General features: G+C 42.6%; 1 protein-coding gene and 1 long non-coding RNA gene across 10 annotated transcripts in view; both read right to left on the minus strand.

Moving 5' to 3' along the window:
- Positions 1-10,109, minus strand: part of LOC129632145 (zinc finger protein 345-like) — a 76,536-nt gene extending 66,427 nt beyond the window's left edge. For 5 of the 9 annotated variants that reach the window (XM_055553590.1, XM_055553594.1, XM_055553593.1 and 2 more), the window contains exons 1-2: positions 10,016-10,109; positions 5,050-5,337 (exon numbers count right to left, since the gene is read on the minus strand). In XM_055553590.1, coding sequence (XP_055409565.1) covers positions 5,050-5,193 — 144 coding nt within the window. In that variant the 5' untranslated portion in view covers positions 5,194-5,337; positions 10,016-10,109. Of the gene's footprint in view, positions 1-668; positions 1,798-2,042; positions 5,338-10,015 lie in introns of those variants that run through there. The other 4 variants (XM_055553589.1, XR_008704337.1, XM_055553598.1 and 1 more) reach the window with 4 other exon arrangements.
- A 3,507-nt stretch (positions 10,110-13,616) lies between these two features.
- LOC129632155 (uncharacterized) lies at positions 13,617-14,249 on the minus strand. The gene is made up of 2 exons (XR_008704348.1): positions 14,061-14,249; positions 13,617-13,943 (listed from the first exon to the last, which is right to left on the minus strand). It is a non-coding gene; the product is annotated as an uncharacterized LOC129632155 (long non-coding RNA).
- Positions 14,250-19,316: the final 5,067 nt, after the last annotated feature.

Here is a 19,316-nt window from a genome sequence, read left to right on the forward strand (position 1 = left end):
ATGCAAAAGACAGCATCTCCTAGTTTTCTTTTTATTTCTGAAAATTTTCTGAAAAACTCTAGACCTCTGAGTTGAGTCACTGGGCTTCCCAGCTGGCTCACTGGTAAAGAATCTGCCTACCGATGCTGGAGATGTGGCTTCAGTCTCGGGGTGGAGAGAATCCCCGGGACGAGGAAATGGGAACCCACAGCAAAATTCTTGCCTGGAAAATCCCATGACAGAAGAGAATTGGTTCTATGTATAAAGGCATTTTCAAACTCTGTTTTAAATATCTATATTGCACCCAGGTGCTAAGTCATCACTGCATTTCGCAACATCCCTAAAATCCCAACATCAAACCACATCTCACTGGGAGAATAGGAGTGACTCCCCAAGCTGATCTCTCACAAAAAAATAGTTTCAACAGTTGAAAGTCGCTGATTCACGTTGAGAATTCATCATGCTCCATAGAAAGTGAGGATGCAGACAATGGAGCAAAGGCTCTGGGACACAAGGAAATAGTCTAAAGGGCTGGTCTTCACTTTTATAATAAGAAATGGGAAAAAATAAGATGATGAGATGCCTGGGAAGAAAAACTAGGAGCAGAAAGCCAAAGGCTTGCAGATTCTCATTTGGGCATTTCAGGAGGGAAAGCAGATGCAGCCCCAGACCCAGGACAGGATATTTACCTGAGAAGTTGCCATTTCCTCCTCTTCTTCCTCCTGCTCTGTCTTCTCTGGGGATGTTACGCTGCAAACGCACTTCTGTGGTTTGAGAAAATACCGCTGAGGGCATCAAAACAGCTCTTTAACCTGCAACCAATGCTCTTACAGACAGAAGGGCCTTGAAAAGCTGAGAAGACCGACCTCTCCTGTCCTCTGTCTCAGGAGAGATTTGGGAACAATCAATTCCTACCTGGAGACCAGCCTGTGAACTTATTTCTTGATTGTTCTCTCCCCATAGAGAGCTCCTAACACTCTGCTCTCACAGATGATGTGAGCTGACTGAGTTTCCCTGTCCAATCCAGACAGACCAACCCTGTTGCCTCTCTGTGGAAGAAGCCAGGGCTCAGCTCTCACAGATGGATCAGGAGGCACTTCCTTAACCCAGGCCTCTGCTTAGAGTCCCCTGGAGCACTTCCTAGACACCGCAGTGATGCTCCCACAGGACCAACATAGAACTCTGTTGGGAGGGCATCAGTGAGGTCAATTCCTGACACTGGTCATGTGATCCTGGTGGGAAACCAGAGGGAAACCACTTGGCTAAAGATTCTTTCTGAACCATTTCAATGAATACAAATCCCTGGTGGTCAGGTCCCCACTCCAAGAAGTTATCGATCTGCAGGTCTACAGTGTGGCCGTTAATGGAGTCATCAGCAAATCCCATTTTTTCCTGATGTTTCTTCTCCCAAACCAACGTTCAGGAGTCCTGAGCTCAAAGCCTCACACTCATCACACCTAAGACCTCTCTGTAGGGGAGGATTTCGGGCAGGAATTTCTGAGAGAGGTCAAAGCTAGAATCAGGCAGAGAAAACACCAGTTCTTGCAGTTTAGCCTGTAGAAGTTATGCTGGGTGAGGTGTTCTGGGCTCCATAGGGTGAGTGTGAATTAATCCACTCAAGCCAAAACAACAAATCCGGTGAGCACTGTGAGGGTGTCATTGAAGGGGGGCTTGTAAAGTAGACCCTGGAGTTCAGCAAGACTGTTGATCTCAAGGAAGCTGGTCATCTAGACCAGGTGCTCACAGGACTGGCTTTTGTGAGTTCAAGAAACCGCAGGCTGCCTGCTGCCCAGACAGATGCTGAGGCAGCAACAGCATGGACCAGTTTATGGAAATTGTCAACAATATTCATTTTTTGATATAAGGATATGTGATTTGTGACTTTTACAGCTTACCAGACAAAGCCTAGGAAGCACTTAGGAGGCATGGTATACACTAATTCCACGCCTCTTCCAGGAAGACTTTCTAATACGTTTCTGGGTTATCACAGAAGCTGTCTTCATTTCAACGTTGTCAAGTAATAATCATGACTTGTGTGTTGATATTATAAAGATACATCAATATTGCAGTGAACTCTCATTGTGTTTTTATTACAAATCAAGGATATTACTATTGAAACTTTTGAACCAACTTCTATCTTACTTTAATACATGGAAAGATTAAATGATCACTTACATCATGGCAACTTCCAGATATTTCACATCAATGCCAAACACCTCCATTTAGATGGTCATTGTCCATTTTACATTATGGTATCCTTCATCTTCTAAAGGAGGATAGATAGAAATTGTGTTGCAACACACTATAAAAAGCTAATCTTTAATAAACCATAAAAAATCTACCTTTCCAAACACAGTAGAAAGCTTAATATGGATTGAGTGTTCTATTACATTCACGTCAAAGAATCTCAAATCATGTCATTATAAACGAGCATACAAATAGCAATCCACTCCAGTACTATTGCCTGGAAAATCCCATAGACACAGGAGCCTGGTAGGCTACAGTCTATGGGGTTGCAAAGTTGGACACGACTGAGTGACTTTACTTTCGCTTTCATACATACAGTGTTAAGAATTGTAACTTTCTAACTATCAACCTTCATCTCATGATTCATGCTAATACGTCCATTTTCTATGTGCTTTAACTATGCAGTACTCCCTACAGTCATTGTACTTCAGAGAAACTTCTGAAAACAAGATTAGTGAAATGCCTTCTATTATGCAATCTCTGATATTTATTTCCATTTAACTTTTGATTAAATACTTTTCTACATATTGGTTACATCATTTCCATTGGTTTTTTGTATAAACTCTTGTGTTTTCTGATGCATGTTTAGCGCAAACCTCTTCCATCACATGTTCCGTTACTAGAGTTTCTCTCCAGTGTGTGTTCTCTGATGTTTACTGAGATGAGCACTCTGACTAAAGGCTTTGCCACATTCGGTACATTCATAAGGTCTCTCTCCAGTATGCATTCGCCGATGCAGAGTAAGAGCTGACCTGTAACCAAAGGCTTTGCCACATTCAGTACATGTATATGGTCTCTCTCCAGTATGCACGCGCCGATGTTCAGTAAGGTTATAACGCGTAATAAAGGTCTTGCCACATTCTGTACATTTATAACGTCTATCCCCGGTATGAATTCGGTGATGTTGAGTAAGGGCTGAACTCCTAATAAAGGCTCTGCCACATTCTTTACATTTGTATGGTTTCTCCCCAGTATGGATTCGATGATGTCTAGTAAGAACTGAGCAATGATGAAAGGCTTTGTTACATTCTTTACATATATAAGGCTTCTCTCCAGTATGGATTCGCTTATGATAGGTTAGATCTGAGTAACAGATAAAGGCTTTGCTACATTCTGTACATTTATAAGGTTTCTCTCCAGTATGAATTTGCTGATGTTGAATAAGATTTGAGTTGTAAGTAAAGGCTTTGCCACATACTGTACATTTATAAGGTTTCTCTCCAGCGTGAATTCGCTGATGTCGAGTAAGAAATGAGGAGCGACGAAAGGCTTTGTTACATACTTTACATATATAAGGTTTCTCCCCAGTATGAATTCGCTGATGTTCAATAAGGTCTGAGTTGCAAATAAAGGCTTTGCTACATTCTGTACATTTATAAGGTTTCTCTCCAGCATGAATTCGCTGATGTTGAATAAGGCTTGAGTTGTAAGTAAAGGCTTTGCTACATTCTGTACATTTATAAGGTTTCTCTCCAGTATGAATTCTCCGATGTTTAATAAGAAGTGACTTGTAAGTAAAGGCTTTGCCACATTCTGTACATTTATAAGGTTTCTGTCCAGTGTGAATTCGCTGATGTTGAGTAAGAAATGAGGAGCGACGAAAGGCTTTGTTACATTCTTTACATATATAAGGTTTCTCTCCAGTATGAATTCGCTGATGTTCAATACGGTCTGAATTGTAAGTAAAGGCTTTGCTACATTCTGTACATTTATAAGGTTTCTCTCCTGTATGAGTTCGCCGATGTTGAATAAGAAGTGAGTTGTAAGTAAAGGCTTTGCTACATTCTGTACATTTATAAGGTTTCTCTCCAGTATGAATTCGCTGATGTTCAATAAGGTCTGAGTTGTAAGTAAAGGCTTTGCCACATACTGTACATTTATAAGGTTTCTCTCCAGTGTGAATTCGCTGATGTTCAGTAAGAAATGAGGAACAATGAAAGGCTTTGTTACATTCTTTACATATATAAGGTTTCTTTCCAGCATGAATTCGCTGATGTTGAGTAAGAAGTGAGTGACAGTTAAATGCTCTGCTACATTCTGTACATTTGAAAGGTTTCCTTCCTGTATGAATTCTCCTATGTCTACTAAGATTGGATGACTTACTAAACCCTTTCTCACATACCTTACACTTGTTTTCTTTCTGTGGATTCTGAACAGTGTCCTGTTGAGTAAGTTCTGAACAGTGATTAGAAACCTTACCATATTCACTACAAGTCCTGTCTCCAGTACAAGTACTCTTATCTACAGAAAAACCTGACATTTGATCAAAGGTATTTCTACATTTATTAATTTTAGAATCCTTGTTTAAAGATTCGGGTCCCTGATGTTTCTTAAGGTTTGAGTCTCCTTCAACTGTATACCTAGTTTCATTGCCTGAATATCTTCTCAGTCCGCCATAAATACTCTTGTAATTATTGGAGCTGGGGCTCTTACTTAAGGTCTGACTCATTTTATTATACCTGGAAAGTTGTTGTGTATTAACCATATCACAATATGTATTGAAGAATGATGGTTGGATTGCATCTCTTCCATTATCCTCAACATTATATATCTTGGACTGGATAGAAGATATCTGTTGGGGGAAGAACAATGACACCCTGCTCACGGATCCCTGAAATTGCTTAGATTTTGAATTTTCACACTCATTGTTAAATTGTAGGTGTTCAGACATCCTTGAATGTATGTTTAGTCGAAGCCTACGTTCACAATTGTCTGAATGAGTATTTGCAGTAGAGACTAGATTACCTTCCAGATTTTCCACGTTTTCTTTTAGAGAACATGTATGTTTCAAAAAAGGATGGACATCTTTTCTTAAACACTTACACTTCTCGGCAGATAGTGAAGATTGAAGTTGCTGTTTTTCCCAATTTGACTCAGGCTGCTCATTTCTTTTTGCAGTACTCTTAGCATTATTTGTAAGTGTCTCCATTTCTTTATGTCCATATAAACATCCTCTCTGTCTTTCATATACCCTGGTATATTCCCAATCTTTCATTAAATTTAAGTTTCTGAGGTGAAATGTTTGATATATTCCTAGGTTTGCTTTTGGGAATACATCTTCTAATGCTGGATTCTTTGGCATCAAATCCTGGGTGTCTTGTGGAGACACAGCTGAAAGATACCAAATAACAAGTAATTTTATCTGCTATTCTCAGTGAATATCTTTAAAGATTTACAGAAAATTGATGACCATAGCTAGTTTAAAAATAAAATAGAGATGGAAGGATCAAGATGCCAGAGGCTTAGGCAGATGTGGAGCTCATCTCTCTCTCCACAAATGAATGAGAAATGGAACAATTCTCACAGAGCCCAGCTGAACACTAGCAGAGGCCCTTGGAAATCTGAAAGGACAAGAAAGATTCCTGCTCTGCAGGGTAGAACAAAAGAAAGAAGGAAAAAGAAGAGGAGAGGACGTGGGTTGGGGCCTGCAACTCTGCAGGGAGATGAAAGTGAGGAGAGGTCCCCATATCCGAGGAAGCCCCTCATTGGGGGAGCTCAGTTTGGACAGAAGGAGAGCCTCATTCTCTGTGGGAAGAGAACATGGCAAACAGTGTGTGGCAGCAGGACAGAGTGAGACCTGCACACAGGGTGCTGACCCCAGCCCTGCCCACCCAGGCTTAGCGGCATGTCCAGCAATGCAGACAAGGGCTGGCTGCTGAAATGTGGGGTTTGGAGAGCAGACCCAGGCAGAGGACTGCGGTTCGCTGTGAGGATACATCCTGAGGGGACGGGAGTGAGGGAGGAGGTCTCTAAAGGGATGCTTCTGGAGGAAGCCTGAACCACCATAGAGAGAGTGTCATTGTTAAGTGATGCCCAGGGAATGAGCCCACTGCATCCCTTGTCCCTTGTGCCTGCCCCTGCTAGCCAAGGACTAGGAAGAACTCTACCCAGCCTGGGGTCTTTTGAGCCCCAGCCATGGCCTCCCCCATCGACCTCCTCCATAATCAGCAGAATCCTGAGCTCTGGGGCAGCCTCAGGAGAAGACACCTGTGAGTTGGCCACACGCACAGATGGAGCAGAAAGCACAGGTGAATGCCAGCAATAAAGAAGAAAAGCTGAAAACTCTCCTTGCAGCAACACAAGCCATGGTCTTACACCCATGACCAGCTTTGTAACCTCAGCCCCTACAGAGCATCTGAACCAACAACCAAGGGCTCTCTCATTCCTGGCAGGTATAGCTTTAGTAGCTGTAGACTTTGTGGGCTCCTACTCAAGGGGGCTGGGCGAGGACAGAGCCTGAGCTGCTCCGTAGCACCACAGTGGGTCCAGCTCCACGCTGAATGCAATCCCAGGACCTGACTTCACTGAATCTATGCTGGTGACCTTGTGAAAACAACAGCTAACAGACACCAGGGCCATGTGCCATCATGCCCATGGTTAAGGTGGGGCCAAGAGCAGTTCCAACACTACATAAGGAGAGCTTGCAGAACGCATGAGAGGGGGCACCAGAGCACACCCTGAGGTGAACATTCCTACAGGAGTAATACTTAGTGTCTTCTCTCCTAGTGGGTGTGCTCCAATCCCACCTGCCTCGCACCACAGATCAGAATCACAGCAAAGACTCAGATCTGGGGGCTGTATTCCACCACACAGGGAGCAGGCACCACCAGAGACAAGGCAGTAACAACCACAGAATAAGGGGGAAACAGCCCTGAATATCCAGGGCAGGCTCTGGTCACAGTTCACAGCAATCAGAGCACAGATCAAGAGAGGATAAGGGCACAAACCTCTGGACCAACCTCACCCACTAAGGTGCAGATACCAGAAGGAAGATTAACTAGGTGGCTGCACCCTTCAAAACAAAGACCACATACAGAACGCAGGACAATATGAGATGACAAAGAAATATGTTACAGGGCAAGAAACAACATAAAACCCCCCAAGGACCACTGAGTTAAGAGGTGATAGGCAATCTAATGATTACTTCTTGATTTCAGTCATCTTAAGTGGAGACACCGAATACTTGCACAAATCCTAGGTGTCTAGTAATTCTTAAATCCACTTCTTGCCACACATGTTTCTGAGAATGTGTTATTAGCTGTTTCAATCTAAGAATCATAAATGATAGTGACAGAGAACTAGTCAGAAACTGAGGACACATAAGACAGTGTCCAAGGAAGCTGAATACAAATAAGATAAACTTAATAAAGTACTAGTTTTAAGAAATTAAATAAGAAGAGAGACTTTAAAACTATGATTGAAAGAGGGAACTCTACTCATTGCTCTGTGGAGACCTAAATGGGAAGGAAATCAATAGGACAGTAAAGACTAGAGATCTCTTTAAGAAAATTAGAGGTACCGGGAATATTTCATGCAAAGATGACAACAATAAAGGACAGAAACAGGATGGACCTAAAAGAAGAAGATATTAAGAGAAGTTGGCAAGAATATATGGAAGAACTATACAAAAAAGCTCTTAATGACCGAGATAACCACGATGGTGTGGTCACTCACCTAGTAACAGACATCCTGGCATCCAAAGTAAAGTCGGCCTTAGAAGGCATGAGGACCAACAAACCTAGTGCAGGTGATGGAACTCCAGCTGACCTATTTCAAGTCCTAAAAGATGATAATGCTAAAGTTCTGCACTCGATAAGCCAGCAAATTTGGAAAACTCAGCAGTGGCCTCAGGACGGGAAAAGGTCAGTTTTCATTCCAATCACAAAGAAAGGCAATGCCAAAGAACACTCAAACTAGTACACAATTTCCCTCATTTCCAACAATAGCAAAGGCTCCAAATTCTCCAAGCGAGGCTGTAACAGCACGTGAACTGAGAGCTTCCAGATGTTCAAGCTGGATTTAGAAACGGCAGAGGAATGAGAGATCAAATTGCCAACATCCTTTGGATCATATAAAAAGTGAGAGAGTTCTGGAGAAACGACAACATCTGCTTTATTGACAATATCACAGCCTTTGATTGTGTGGACAACAAGAAACTGTGGAAAATTCTTAAAGAGATGGGAACACCAGACTACCTTACCTGCCTCCTGAGAAATCTGTATGCATGTCAACAGGCAGCAGGGAGAACTGGACATGTGACAACAGACTGATTCCAAATTGGGAAAGGAGTATGTCAAGGCTGTATACTGTCACCCTGCTTATTTAACTTATATGCACAGTACATAATGTGACATACTGGGAAAGATGAAGCACAAATTGGAATCATGATTTCAGGGAGAAATATCCATAATCTCAGATATAAAGATGACACCACCCTTAGGGCAGAAAGCGAAGAGGAACTGAGGAGTCTCTTGATGAAACTGAAAGAAGAGCCTGAAAAAGCTGGCTTCAAACTCAACCTTCAAAAAACAAAGATCATGGCACCGGTCAGATCATTTCATGGCAAACAGTGGGAGAAAGAGTGGAAACAGTGTGAAACTGTATTTTCTGGGGGTTCCAAAATCACTGCAGATGGTGACTACCACCATGAAAGTAAAAGACGCTTGCTCCTTGGAAGAAAAGCTATGACCGACCTAGGCAGCATATTAAAAAGCAGAAACATTACTTTGCTGACAAAGGTCCATCTAGTCAAAGTTATATTGTTTCCAGTAGTCATGTATGGATGTGAGAGTTGGACCATGAAGAAAGCTGAGTGTTGAAGAATTCATGCTTTTGAACTGTGGTATTGGAGAAGACTCTTGAGAGTGCCTTGTACTGCAAGAAGATCACACCACTCCATCCTAATGGAAATCAGTCCTCAATATTCGTTGGAAGGACATGGTGAAGCTGATGTTCTAATACTTTGGCCACCTGATGTGAAGAACTGACCCACTGAAAAAGACCCTTATGCCGGGAAAGATTGAAGATGAGAGGAGAAGGGGACGACAGAGGGTGAGATGGGAGATGGTTGCATGGCATCACTGACTCGATGGATATGAGTTTCAGCAGGCTCTGGGAGTTAAGTGATTGACAGGGAAGCCTGGCCTGCTGCATACCATGGATCGCAGACTCAGATTCAATGGAACGACGGAACTGAACTGACCGATACGTATAAATAATTATCTTTGCTGTATAGGAGAACAAAATTGGAAAACAGCTATATTCCAATTAGAACTTTTAATAAAGATTTCTTCATATAATCTAAAAATTGTCATAGTTTGAATCAACCATTAATAATGTAGTGGAAAATGTGCTAAGATTTTATGTCCATTTATTTTAAAATTCTATGAGGTAATAAAACACAATAAAGTATTTTAGCATGTTAGAATTGGGGCAAATACACAAAAGATATTTCATATGAGATCATATAAGGTAATGAGAAACTTTCAAGTCAACCTCAGATGTGCACTGTTTCATTTTCACCAGGTTTTGCTTTCTGCAGTGAAAAATTACTTGAATTTGAAATTTATTTAGAAGGTCCTATGTGTCGCTCCTAGTGGATAGGAAATTATAAATCAGAGAATAAAATCCTGTCCCTCGTATTCCAGGAAATTCGGCAGTTTTTCTACCATTTCACTCACACATTTCTGTCTAGAGGTAGAAGGAAACTTTAAAAGGACTGTCATACAGTTACTCAGAAATGGGCAGAGTTTTCCTAGGGCCCCCAAGAAATCGAAGAGCAATGAATAAATGCAGTTTGTCAAAAGCCAAGAAGAGACTTTTAGGTCACACTGTGATGGAGAAAAGTAATCACTGGAGATAAATTCATGAATGATTTAAGAGAGAGAATGCGGCAGGTGATACATTTCTATCACAGTAGCAGAACAAACCCACGTTTTCGAAAACCATTTCCATTGAAGCAAATCTCCCAACACCATCTGAGTCATCATCTCCAACCATTCATACCTACCTGGGTAAATGGCTGTTGTTTCAATTCTCCTTATATTCCTGGGATCCTTCAATAGCTCCAGAAAGGTGACCAGGTCCACCTTAGAGACAAGCCCTGGTGATCAGAGAAAGGAATATTTGTGTTGTTAGAGATTCATCAGTATCGAATCCAATATGTATTCAGGTGAGACAAGAATGCCTTTTCTTCTAGAAAACGATTTCCTGAAATACTTTATTCAAAGCCGCTATACAATACTAACACACACCTAACAATCAGGTCCTGAGATTCTGGTCAAGTAGCGCTAAGGCAAAGGTAAGTAGAGTCAATGTGAGATTAAGAGAGGGTGCAACTATTTAATACCACAGAACTTACACAATTACCAGTAACGTAGAATGAAGGATGCAGAGTACATCAAGGAAGAAAAACATCACCAGCACAATGATTCATCATGAAGCCTTTCTTTCTAAACTCAGAAATAACCTATTATCCCCTAGAGAGCACAGATCTGAAAATACTGTGGGAAGCAGAAAATTTCAGAAGACATTCTAGAAACGATGGAACAAAAATGCAGTGGGTAGATAAGGGATTCTGGAAGGCAGATATCCTCACCCAAGGAGGCCAGGTTCCTGTAGTTCTCTAACATCACGCTACTGTACAATTTCCGCTGACCGAGGTCCAGGCATTCCCACTCCTCTTGAGTGAAGTCTATGGCCACATCCTGAAACGTCAGCCGTCCCTGAAATACAAGGTACAGATGCCAATAGGCCGTGGGAAGTCTTCCTAATGTGATCCGTATACCATTCAGTCAGATAAAATCTGAGTAATAGGCAAATTTGGCCTTGGAATACGGAATGAAGCAGGGAAAAGACTAATAAGAGTTTTGCCAAGAAACTGCACTGGTCATAACAAACACCCTCTTCCAACAACACAAGAGAAGACTCTACACATGGACATCACCAGATGGTCAACATCGAAATCAGATTGATTATATTCTTTGCAGCCAAAGATGGAGCAGCTCTATACAGTCAACAAAAACAAGACCAGGAGCTGACTGTGCCTCAGACCATGAACTCCTTATTGCCAAATTCAGACTTAAATTGAAGAAAGTAGGGGAAATCACTAGACCATTCAGGTATGACCTAAATCAAATCCCTTATGATTATACAGTGGAAGTGAGAAATAGATTTAAGGGACTAGATCTGATAGATAAGAGTGTCTGATGAACTATGGAATGAGGTTCGTGACATTGTACAGGAGACAGGGATGAAGACCATCCCCATGGAAAAGAAATGCAAAAAAGCACAATGGCTGTCTGGGAGGGCTTACAAATAGCTGTGAAAAGAAGAGAAGCGAAAAGCAAAGGAGAAAAGGAAAGATATAAGCATCTGAATGCAGAGTTCCAAAGAATAGCAAGAAGAGATAAGAAAGCCTTCCTCAGTGATCAATACAAAGAAATAGAGGAAACCAACAGAAGGGCAAAGACTAGAGATCCCTTCAAGAAAATTAGAGATACCAAGGGAACATTTCATGCAAAGATGGGCTCGATAAAGGACAGAAATGGTATGGACCTAACAGAAGCAGAAGATATTAAGAAGAGGTGGCAAGAATACACAGAAGAACTGTACAGAAAAGATGTTCACGACCCAGATAATCACAATGGTGTGATCACTGATCTGGAGCCAGACATCCTGGAATGTGAAGTCAAGTGGGCTTTAGAAAGCATCACTATGAACAAAGCTAGTGGAGGTGATGGAATTCCAGCTATTTCAAATCCTGAAAGATGATGCTGTGAAAGTGCTGCACTCAATATGCCAGCACATTTGGAAAACTCCGCAGTGGCCACAGGACTGGAAAAGGTCAGTTTTCATTCCAATCCCAAAGAAAGGCAATGCCAAAGAATGCTCAAACTACTGCACAATTGCACTCATCTCACATACTAGTAAGTAATGCTCAAAATTCTCCAAGCTAGGCTTCAGCAATACGTGAGGCGTGAACTTCCTGATGTTCAAGCTGCTTTTAGAAATCACAGAGGAACCAGAGATCAAATTGCCAACATCCGCTGGATCACGGAAAACGAGAGAGTTCCAGAAAAACATCTATCTCTGCATTATTGACTACGCCAAAGCCTTTGACTGTGTGGATCACAATAGACTGTGGAAAATTCTTCAAGAGATGGGCCTACCAGACCACCTGACCTGCCTCTTGAGAAATCTGTATGCAGGTCAGGAAGCAACAGTTAGAACTGGACAGGGAACAACAGACTGGTTCCAAATAGGAAAAGGAGTTCATCAAGGCTGTATATTGTCACCCTGTTTATTTAACTTATATGCAGAGTACATCATGAGAAACACCGGACTGGAAGAAGCACAAGCTGGAATCAAGACTGCCGGGAGAAATATTAATCACCTCAGATATGCAGATGACACCACCCTTATGGCAGAAAGTGAAGAGGAACTCAAAAGCCTCTTGATGAACGTGAAAGTGGAGAGTGACAAAGTTGGCTTAAAGATCAACATTCAAAAAACGAAGATCATGGCATCTGATCCCATCACTTCATGGGAAATAGATGGGGAAACAGTGGAAACAGTAGCAGACTTTATTTTTGGGGCTCCAAAATCACTGCAGATGGTGAATGCAGCCAGGAAATTAAAAGACACTTACTCCTTGAAAGGAAAGTTATGACCAACATAGACTGCATATTCAAAAGCAGAGACATTACTTTGCCAACAAAGGTCCATCTAGTCAAGCCTTGGTTTTTCCTATAGTCTTGTATCAATGTGAGAGTTGGACCGTGAAGAAGGCTGAACGCTGAAGAATTGATCTTTTGAACTGTGATATTGGAGAAGACTCTTGAGAGTCCCTTGAACTGCAAGAGGTTCCAACCAGTCCATTCTGAAGATCAGCCCTGGGATTTCTTTGGAAGGAATGATGGTAAAGCTGGAACTCCAGTACTTTGGCCACCTCATGCGAAGAGTTGACTCATTGGAAAAGTCTCTGATGCTGGGAGGGATTGGGGGCAGGAGGAGAAGGGGACGACAGAGGATGAGATGGCTGCATGGCATCACTGACTCGATGGATGTGAGTCTGAGTGAACTCCGAGAGTTGGTGATGGACAGGGAGGCCTGGCGTGCTGTGATTCATGGGGTTGAAAAGAGTCGGACACGACTGAGCGACTGAACTGCACTGAACTGAGACTCTTTGGCTGGCAATACTCTGTCTTCTGTCATTCTGATGTGCCAGGAGGGCAATGGGTCCCTTGCGGTCATGATTATCATTAAGTGTAAACAAACCCGTTCAGAAGTTAAGAAGCTTATCAAGTCCAAAGAAACAGCATTTCAGGAAAGAGACAGAACAAACAAACAAAAGGACTATGCCTCTTACCTCGGAATGAGTCATTTCTGACTCCTTGCTTTCCTCTTCCTCTGGGCTTCCTTCTCACGTAAGATCAGTCTTGGGAAGTGACCCCTGAATGTTGAAAATAGACTGTTTAATACTTAGAAAAACACATCGAGCTCCCTGTAACACAGCCCCACACAGAGGGAGGATCTCAACAGGTACAAAATACAATCCTCTACGGCCACTGACACAGCAGGGATTCTGGAACACAGAATCAAACGAGGTGTTTTTCGTTTTCTTCTTTTCTTCAGAACTCGCGGCCCTTCCTGTGAAAACCACACGTTCTAGGCTGACCCTCCCCTTCAAACCTTAGGCGAGACCCTGACCAAACTCCTTACAGAATAGAGCCTCCTTCACCTCTTCGTGGATCAGGGACTTAGGGGTTGGGCAATGCAGGACTTTAAGCAGCGGTCTCTACAAGTTAGAAGGTAGAACTGCCAGAGAAGGACGTGGAGTCTAGAACGATATTAACAGGAAGCGGACGTGGACCCCAAGGTCCCGGCAGCTAAGATAAAGGACTTCAGAACTTCTGACGGCGATGCGAGGACACACACTGGGAACGGGAAAATGGGAACGGTGGTTTCAACGTTCACAGAGACCCCCGAAAGCCACGTGTGAAGGACAACAGGCTGTGGGACTAGGAATCGGGTTTTAAACAAACAAAACTCACCAGAACACTCGGTCGCTCATTTAAACTCAATTCCGGGTCTGCAGGATACTGCGCACGCGCGGGAGGAAGATCCGGTACAGAGGAAGGTGAGTGCGCTTCGCTGCAGCCAAAGATAGGCGAGGAAAGGGGAGAGGGTGGGACGAGGCCGGAAGCGCAGGTACTTACGGGCGGGGCCCGTGGGGACGGAGACTTGCCACCCCTCACCCCCGCCCCTGTCAGTTTTGGGTCTGTTGGTCCTTCTGTCCAGCTGTGCTTCCTTTCTCTGCCTTTTGATGCCTTTAAATCTCTTTGATTTCCTCTGGAGCAAAGCTGCTTCCTGCCTGTTCTAAGTTAGTGTTTCAAACAACTTAAGGCAAAAGAGAAGAATTTTGAGAGCTGCCTCTATGGAAAGCGGAGATGTTTTCAGCAAGTCGAAAAACGGGGAAATTTCAAAAGCCCTTTGTGTGAGTGTGTGAAGATGGGTGTCTCCTCAGTGATGAAAAGCAGAATGTAATCGCTCAGATAATCCATTGAGAGGAAGCCTCAGGAATTGTAACCAGAGACCTGCTTACATCAGGGAAGCTGGCTTTTCTCTTAGGAAGTGATTCCAGAAAGAAAGAGGGAGATAGGAATCCACATTGTCGTTTATAACGTAACCACAGAAATGACATACCGTTACTCCTGTCAGAATCTGTTGATACACAGATTGCCTCTGTTAATTGTTGCTGCTGCTGCTGAAGCAACCAATTGCCTTGCTTCTTCCAGGAGTGAAGAAGTTTCGAAGAAGCAGGACTTTTTGTGCTAAAACTGGGCACGAAATTAGGCAAATGGGACGCTTGGATCACATCGACTGCTCTGCACTTAGCTTCACAAACACCCTCTCCTACTGTTGGCTTTCTTTCCTAACCTCCCCCTCTTCACCCAGTCCTTGAAAGGATAATCTGGAGAAGCGCTAACGCAAGACATGAAAACTAGTAAGAGGCCCACAGACCATTGTATCCCAGGAGAGTACACCTTTCTCTTTAAATGTGAGATTAGCAACTTCCCTAGTAGTCCAGTGGTTAAGATGCTGTGCTTCCACTGCAGGTTATTATTGGGTTCAATCCGTGCTCGGGGAGTTAAGATCTCAGAGTTGAAGGTTTAATCATTTCTTACACAGAAAGAGCATTAATCATTACAATATAAAGGAAAATGTATGTCAAGGTAATAAATTACTTATTAAAGAAAATGTGTTTAGGATCATCCCCAGCAGCCCAGTGGTTAAGACCCCACCTTCCGATGCAGCATTGCGGTTCCTTCCCTAGCCAGGGAGCTAAGATCCCACATGTTTGGAGGTGTGAACAAAAAAGAAAATATGTTTCTTAAGTATCTGTGAGTGGGGACAAATTCTAAGTAGAGGATATTGATACTGATTGTCATGATAAATGTATCAGTAGGTCAATTCTGACGGTTCCCTGCTGGAACCTCTGGTTCTGAATATGACTTTGGTCACTAAGAACTAGGAGAATATTCTCTAGGGAGGTGGCACTAAGGTGTACCTGCTATTGCAGACTACAGTGGAAATTATGCGGGAATTTCTATCAGACATTGAATCCTAAATATAAACAGGGGGTATTTGCCTCAAGATACTTTTTGAGAAGTTCTATGACATTTTAGACAATGAGGTATAAACATTTCACCTTTGTAACATGACAGATGGAGAAATTCTTGAAAATCCCTCTCAGGTGCTTTGGCTCCATCTCTCTACTCATAATCTAAACGGAGGCACAGTTCAGTGGTCTCAAGAATAGGAAATAACTCGTTTTTGGTAGAAACACTTCTCATGGATACAAACTATACAAGCAGACACATGAAATTCCCTTCCTTTGTCAGACCTCAGTATTTACTACTGGTTCCTTGTGAGTCCCTGTCTGTCTCCAGGGACCAAAGGGAATAGAACCTTCCTTAAGCATTTCAGGAGTCCCTTTGGAGATGATCGGTACAAACTTTTAATTGTTGTTTTATCATTAGCAACTGAGCCATAAAGATTTCCACAAATAATCACAGTTCTCCAAGCCTGTCTCACATCGCAGATACAGGTGAAAAGATAATTGCAGTTTTGAGGGGTCATGAGGTCACAGAATCACAAACCCCTATCTAGGGGTCTGGCTGCGTCCCTGTCCGCAGCTTGCCATTTCCTTCTCTGCCGGGGACCAGCCCCGGCTGATCCAGGGTATTCGAAGGAGAGACGGCTAGGCGAGGGTCAGGGAATAACTGCTTAATTACACTTTAATTAAGGATACAAAGAGTAATAGAATAAGGATAGCTCAGTGAGGAAATTCAGTGGAGAAAAGCGGCTGAAATAAGGATAGCTCAGTAGGAAAATTCAGTGGAGAAAAGAAGCTGAGTGGCTTGGTTTACGCGGAAAATCAATATAACCCGTGACACCAGGTTAGCTCTGACCACGGAGGCCGCAGGCGCCCTCTCGAATAGCGGAAGGTGCCCCACCTTAGACACCTTCTCGAGTGGGTCTTAGAAGCCCAGGCAAATAAATGGTCGCAGAGGACATCCACGCTCCAGATGGACGCTCAGCCGGAAGTTAAAGAGAAGAATGACATGGGGAGACCAAGTTTCAGTGAACAAGGCCCGCACTTTATTTTCCAAAGTAGTTTTTATACCTTAAGGTATGCATAGAGGATAATGGGGGAAGGGGTAGAGTCATGCAGCAAGCCAGGCTTTCTTCCTGCAAACTTATCATATGCAAAAGTTCAGGTGATTGACATCATCTTCTGGCCCGGAGGCCTGTTAACATTTTAAGAAACTTATCTTTCTCTAAAGGTGATTATTCCAAAGTCAGGCGCCAGCCTTCCAAAAAGCATTGGACAAAGCGGCATTTTACATTTCTATACACCCATTATATCAATCAATACACTGCCAAAGACACAGTAGGTAAGGAGTATGGAGACTTAGCAGCAAACATTGGCCCAACAAGTGAAAAACCCTTCACCAATACATTTTCTAATCAATCTTTTAACTACTCAAAGGAATCTGTGTTTAGGCAGTTTAGAACATCTCCTGCCTCTCACAGTTGGGAGGCTCTGAACAATCACATGTGGCCAGAAAAACCTATTCAGGCAGGCTAGAGGATTTCCAAAGGAGTTTGTAGGTTAAACACTGTCACATCCAAGAATTATTAACTGGAGCTGTAAGCTAACTCTTTTTTCAGAGAGAGGTAGTGGGAGACAGCCCCCCATAAAGTCAGAGGTGTAGGTGAAAGCACAAAGCAGAAAGTAGGCAGACTCTGGTTTTGGGGGTAGATGCTCGAGAATTTCCAGGGGGACTCCTGAGGCTCGATCCCGCCTTTGCGTATGCCGAGCCTCCTTCCTCATGACCTTTGTCATGGGCGGAGTGCCTCAAGCTGGCTCCCGGCAGTGATAGAATTCCAGTTGAGCTATTACAGATCCTCACTCAATATGCAATATGCCGGCTCCCAGCATCTCCCCCTTTTTTATTTCTTAAAACAGCCAGATGCAGCTCAGTCGCGAGCTTCTGAATGTTCTGCCGAAGAATCCTGACAATACAAGGAAGAATGAATATGAGAAGCAAAATTAAAGCACCAGCAGCGATGTATCCAAGGATATTAGACAGAATGTTTTTTCCTGAAATGAAGTTAGAGAAAGTGTGAAAAAAGTCATTAGCTGCTCCAGCGACGGTAAAATCCAGTCGAGAGTGTTTCAGGGTCTAGATTTGATTATGAAGTTTGCCTAAGTCCAGGCCAATGTCAGGGCTGTTCCAAACACCTGAGATATGATTTTTGATTTTTTCCCATTCATAATCTGTCTCATGTACCTTTAAAGATGTCACGCATATCCACCGGTAATCAGCGTGGCAAGACAAAGCCATTTTCACTTTTAAAGCCTGTAACTCAGTCCCAATATGCATTATTGCCTCTTTTAAGGCGTCTACTCTCATCTCTAATTTCCTATCTATAGCTTCCTGTGTTGCTAGAGTTAGTGAAACATTTTTAGACATGGTATCAACATATTGGGCAGTAGGCACTTGTTGAGTCAATGATATTGCTGCCACAGTAACAGAAGTAATTGCGGTTATTAAAGCTGATATTCCTAAAATAAGTAAGCCCACAAACCGTCACAATCGCATTAAATCCTGAAGTTGTTGTAATACAGCAAGACTATAGTTATATCAATAAGTGGTTACATTATAAGATAAGGTGGACATTGTAACACTACAAAGGAGCAAACATTATATTGAGGGTTTAAACAAGATGAGAGCATACATTGTTCACAGGTCACTACATTGGGTCCACCAGTTTAAAGTCACATGTACATTAAGTTTTCCAGAATCATTGGTAAAGAGAAAAACATAAGAAGAGGGTAGACAAGCCAAATCAGAATAAGTAGAATTATTTTCTGGTTGGAGTTCGCGCTGCAGCAGCCCCGTCGGTCCCGCCGGGATCTCGATGTTTATCTTGCCTCCCCTTCTGGCGGGCTCCTCTTTTGTGATCGAAGCAATGGGTGAACTGGATGTCTGGGGGTCTGCAACATGGTGAATCAGCCTGTCTAAATTGGAGAATCTGCATTCTGTGGAAAAATACACGCACATCCTCGACCGCTAGTTAATAATGGGTCAGGACCCTTCCATTGTCCTGAGAGGGCCTTCCATTTGACTAATGGTTTTGCATTTAATTGCTCCAGGCACCAATGACGAAGCATTGCAATAGTTCTGGCTGAAATCAGTATTTAAAATATTTATTACGAAAAGAGCATGTTGCAAGATTTGATGGGGAGAACTATACTTAAACTCCCCTTCTTTTAGTTTTTGAATTTGGATTTTTAATGTTTGATGCGTTTTTTCAACAATGGCTTGTCCCTGTGGATAATAAGGGATGCCTGTATTATGTTTAATTTGAAACTTTATACAAAATTTCTGAAAAGACTTAGAAGTGTAAGCAGGAGCATTGTCAGTTTTCAGAGCTTTTGGCAGGCCCAAATATGAAAAACAAGTAAAGAGATGTTGTATCACATCTTTACCTGCCTCTCTGGTACGAGCAGTTGCAATAATAACGTGAGAAAAGGTATCTACAGTTACATGAACAAAGGACAGTTTTCCAAATGAAGAAACATGAGTTACATCTGTCTGCCAGAGTACGTTAGGTTTGAGACCATGAGGATTAACTCCCATAGGTAGATTATTATAAACAGTGGGGCAGTGTAAGCAAGAACGCACAATCTCTCGAGCAGTCTCTCTGGGAATTTGGAATTGATGTCTTAAAGCAGT

Source organism: Bubalus kerabau, chromosome 17, assembly GCF_029407905.1.
Source record: "Bubalus kerabau isolate K-KA32 ecotype Philippines breed swamp buffalo chromosome 17, PCC_UOA_SB_1v2, whole genome shotgun sequence".
In the NCBI taxonomy this organism is placed as follows: Eukaryota; Metazoa; Chordata; class Mammalia; order Artiodactyla; family Bovidae; genus Bubalus; species Bubalus kerabau.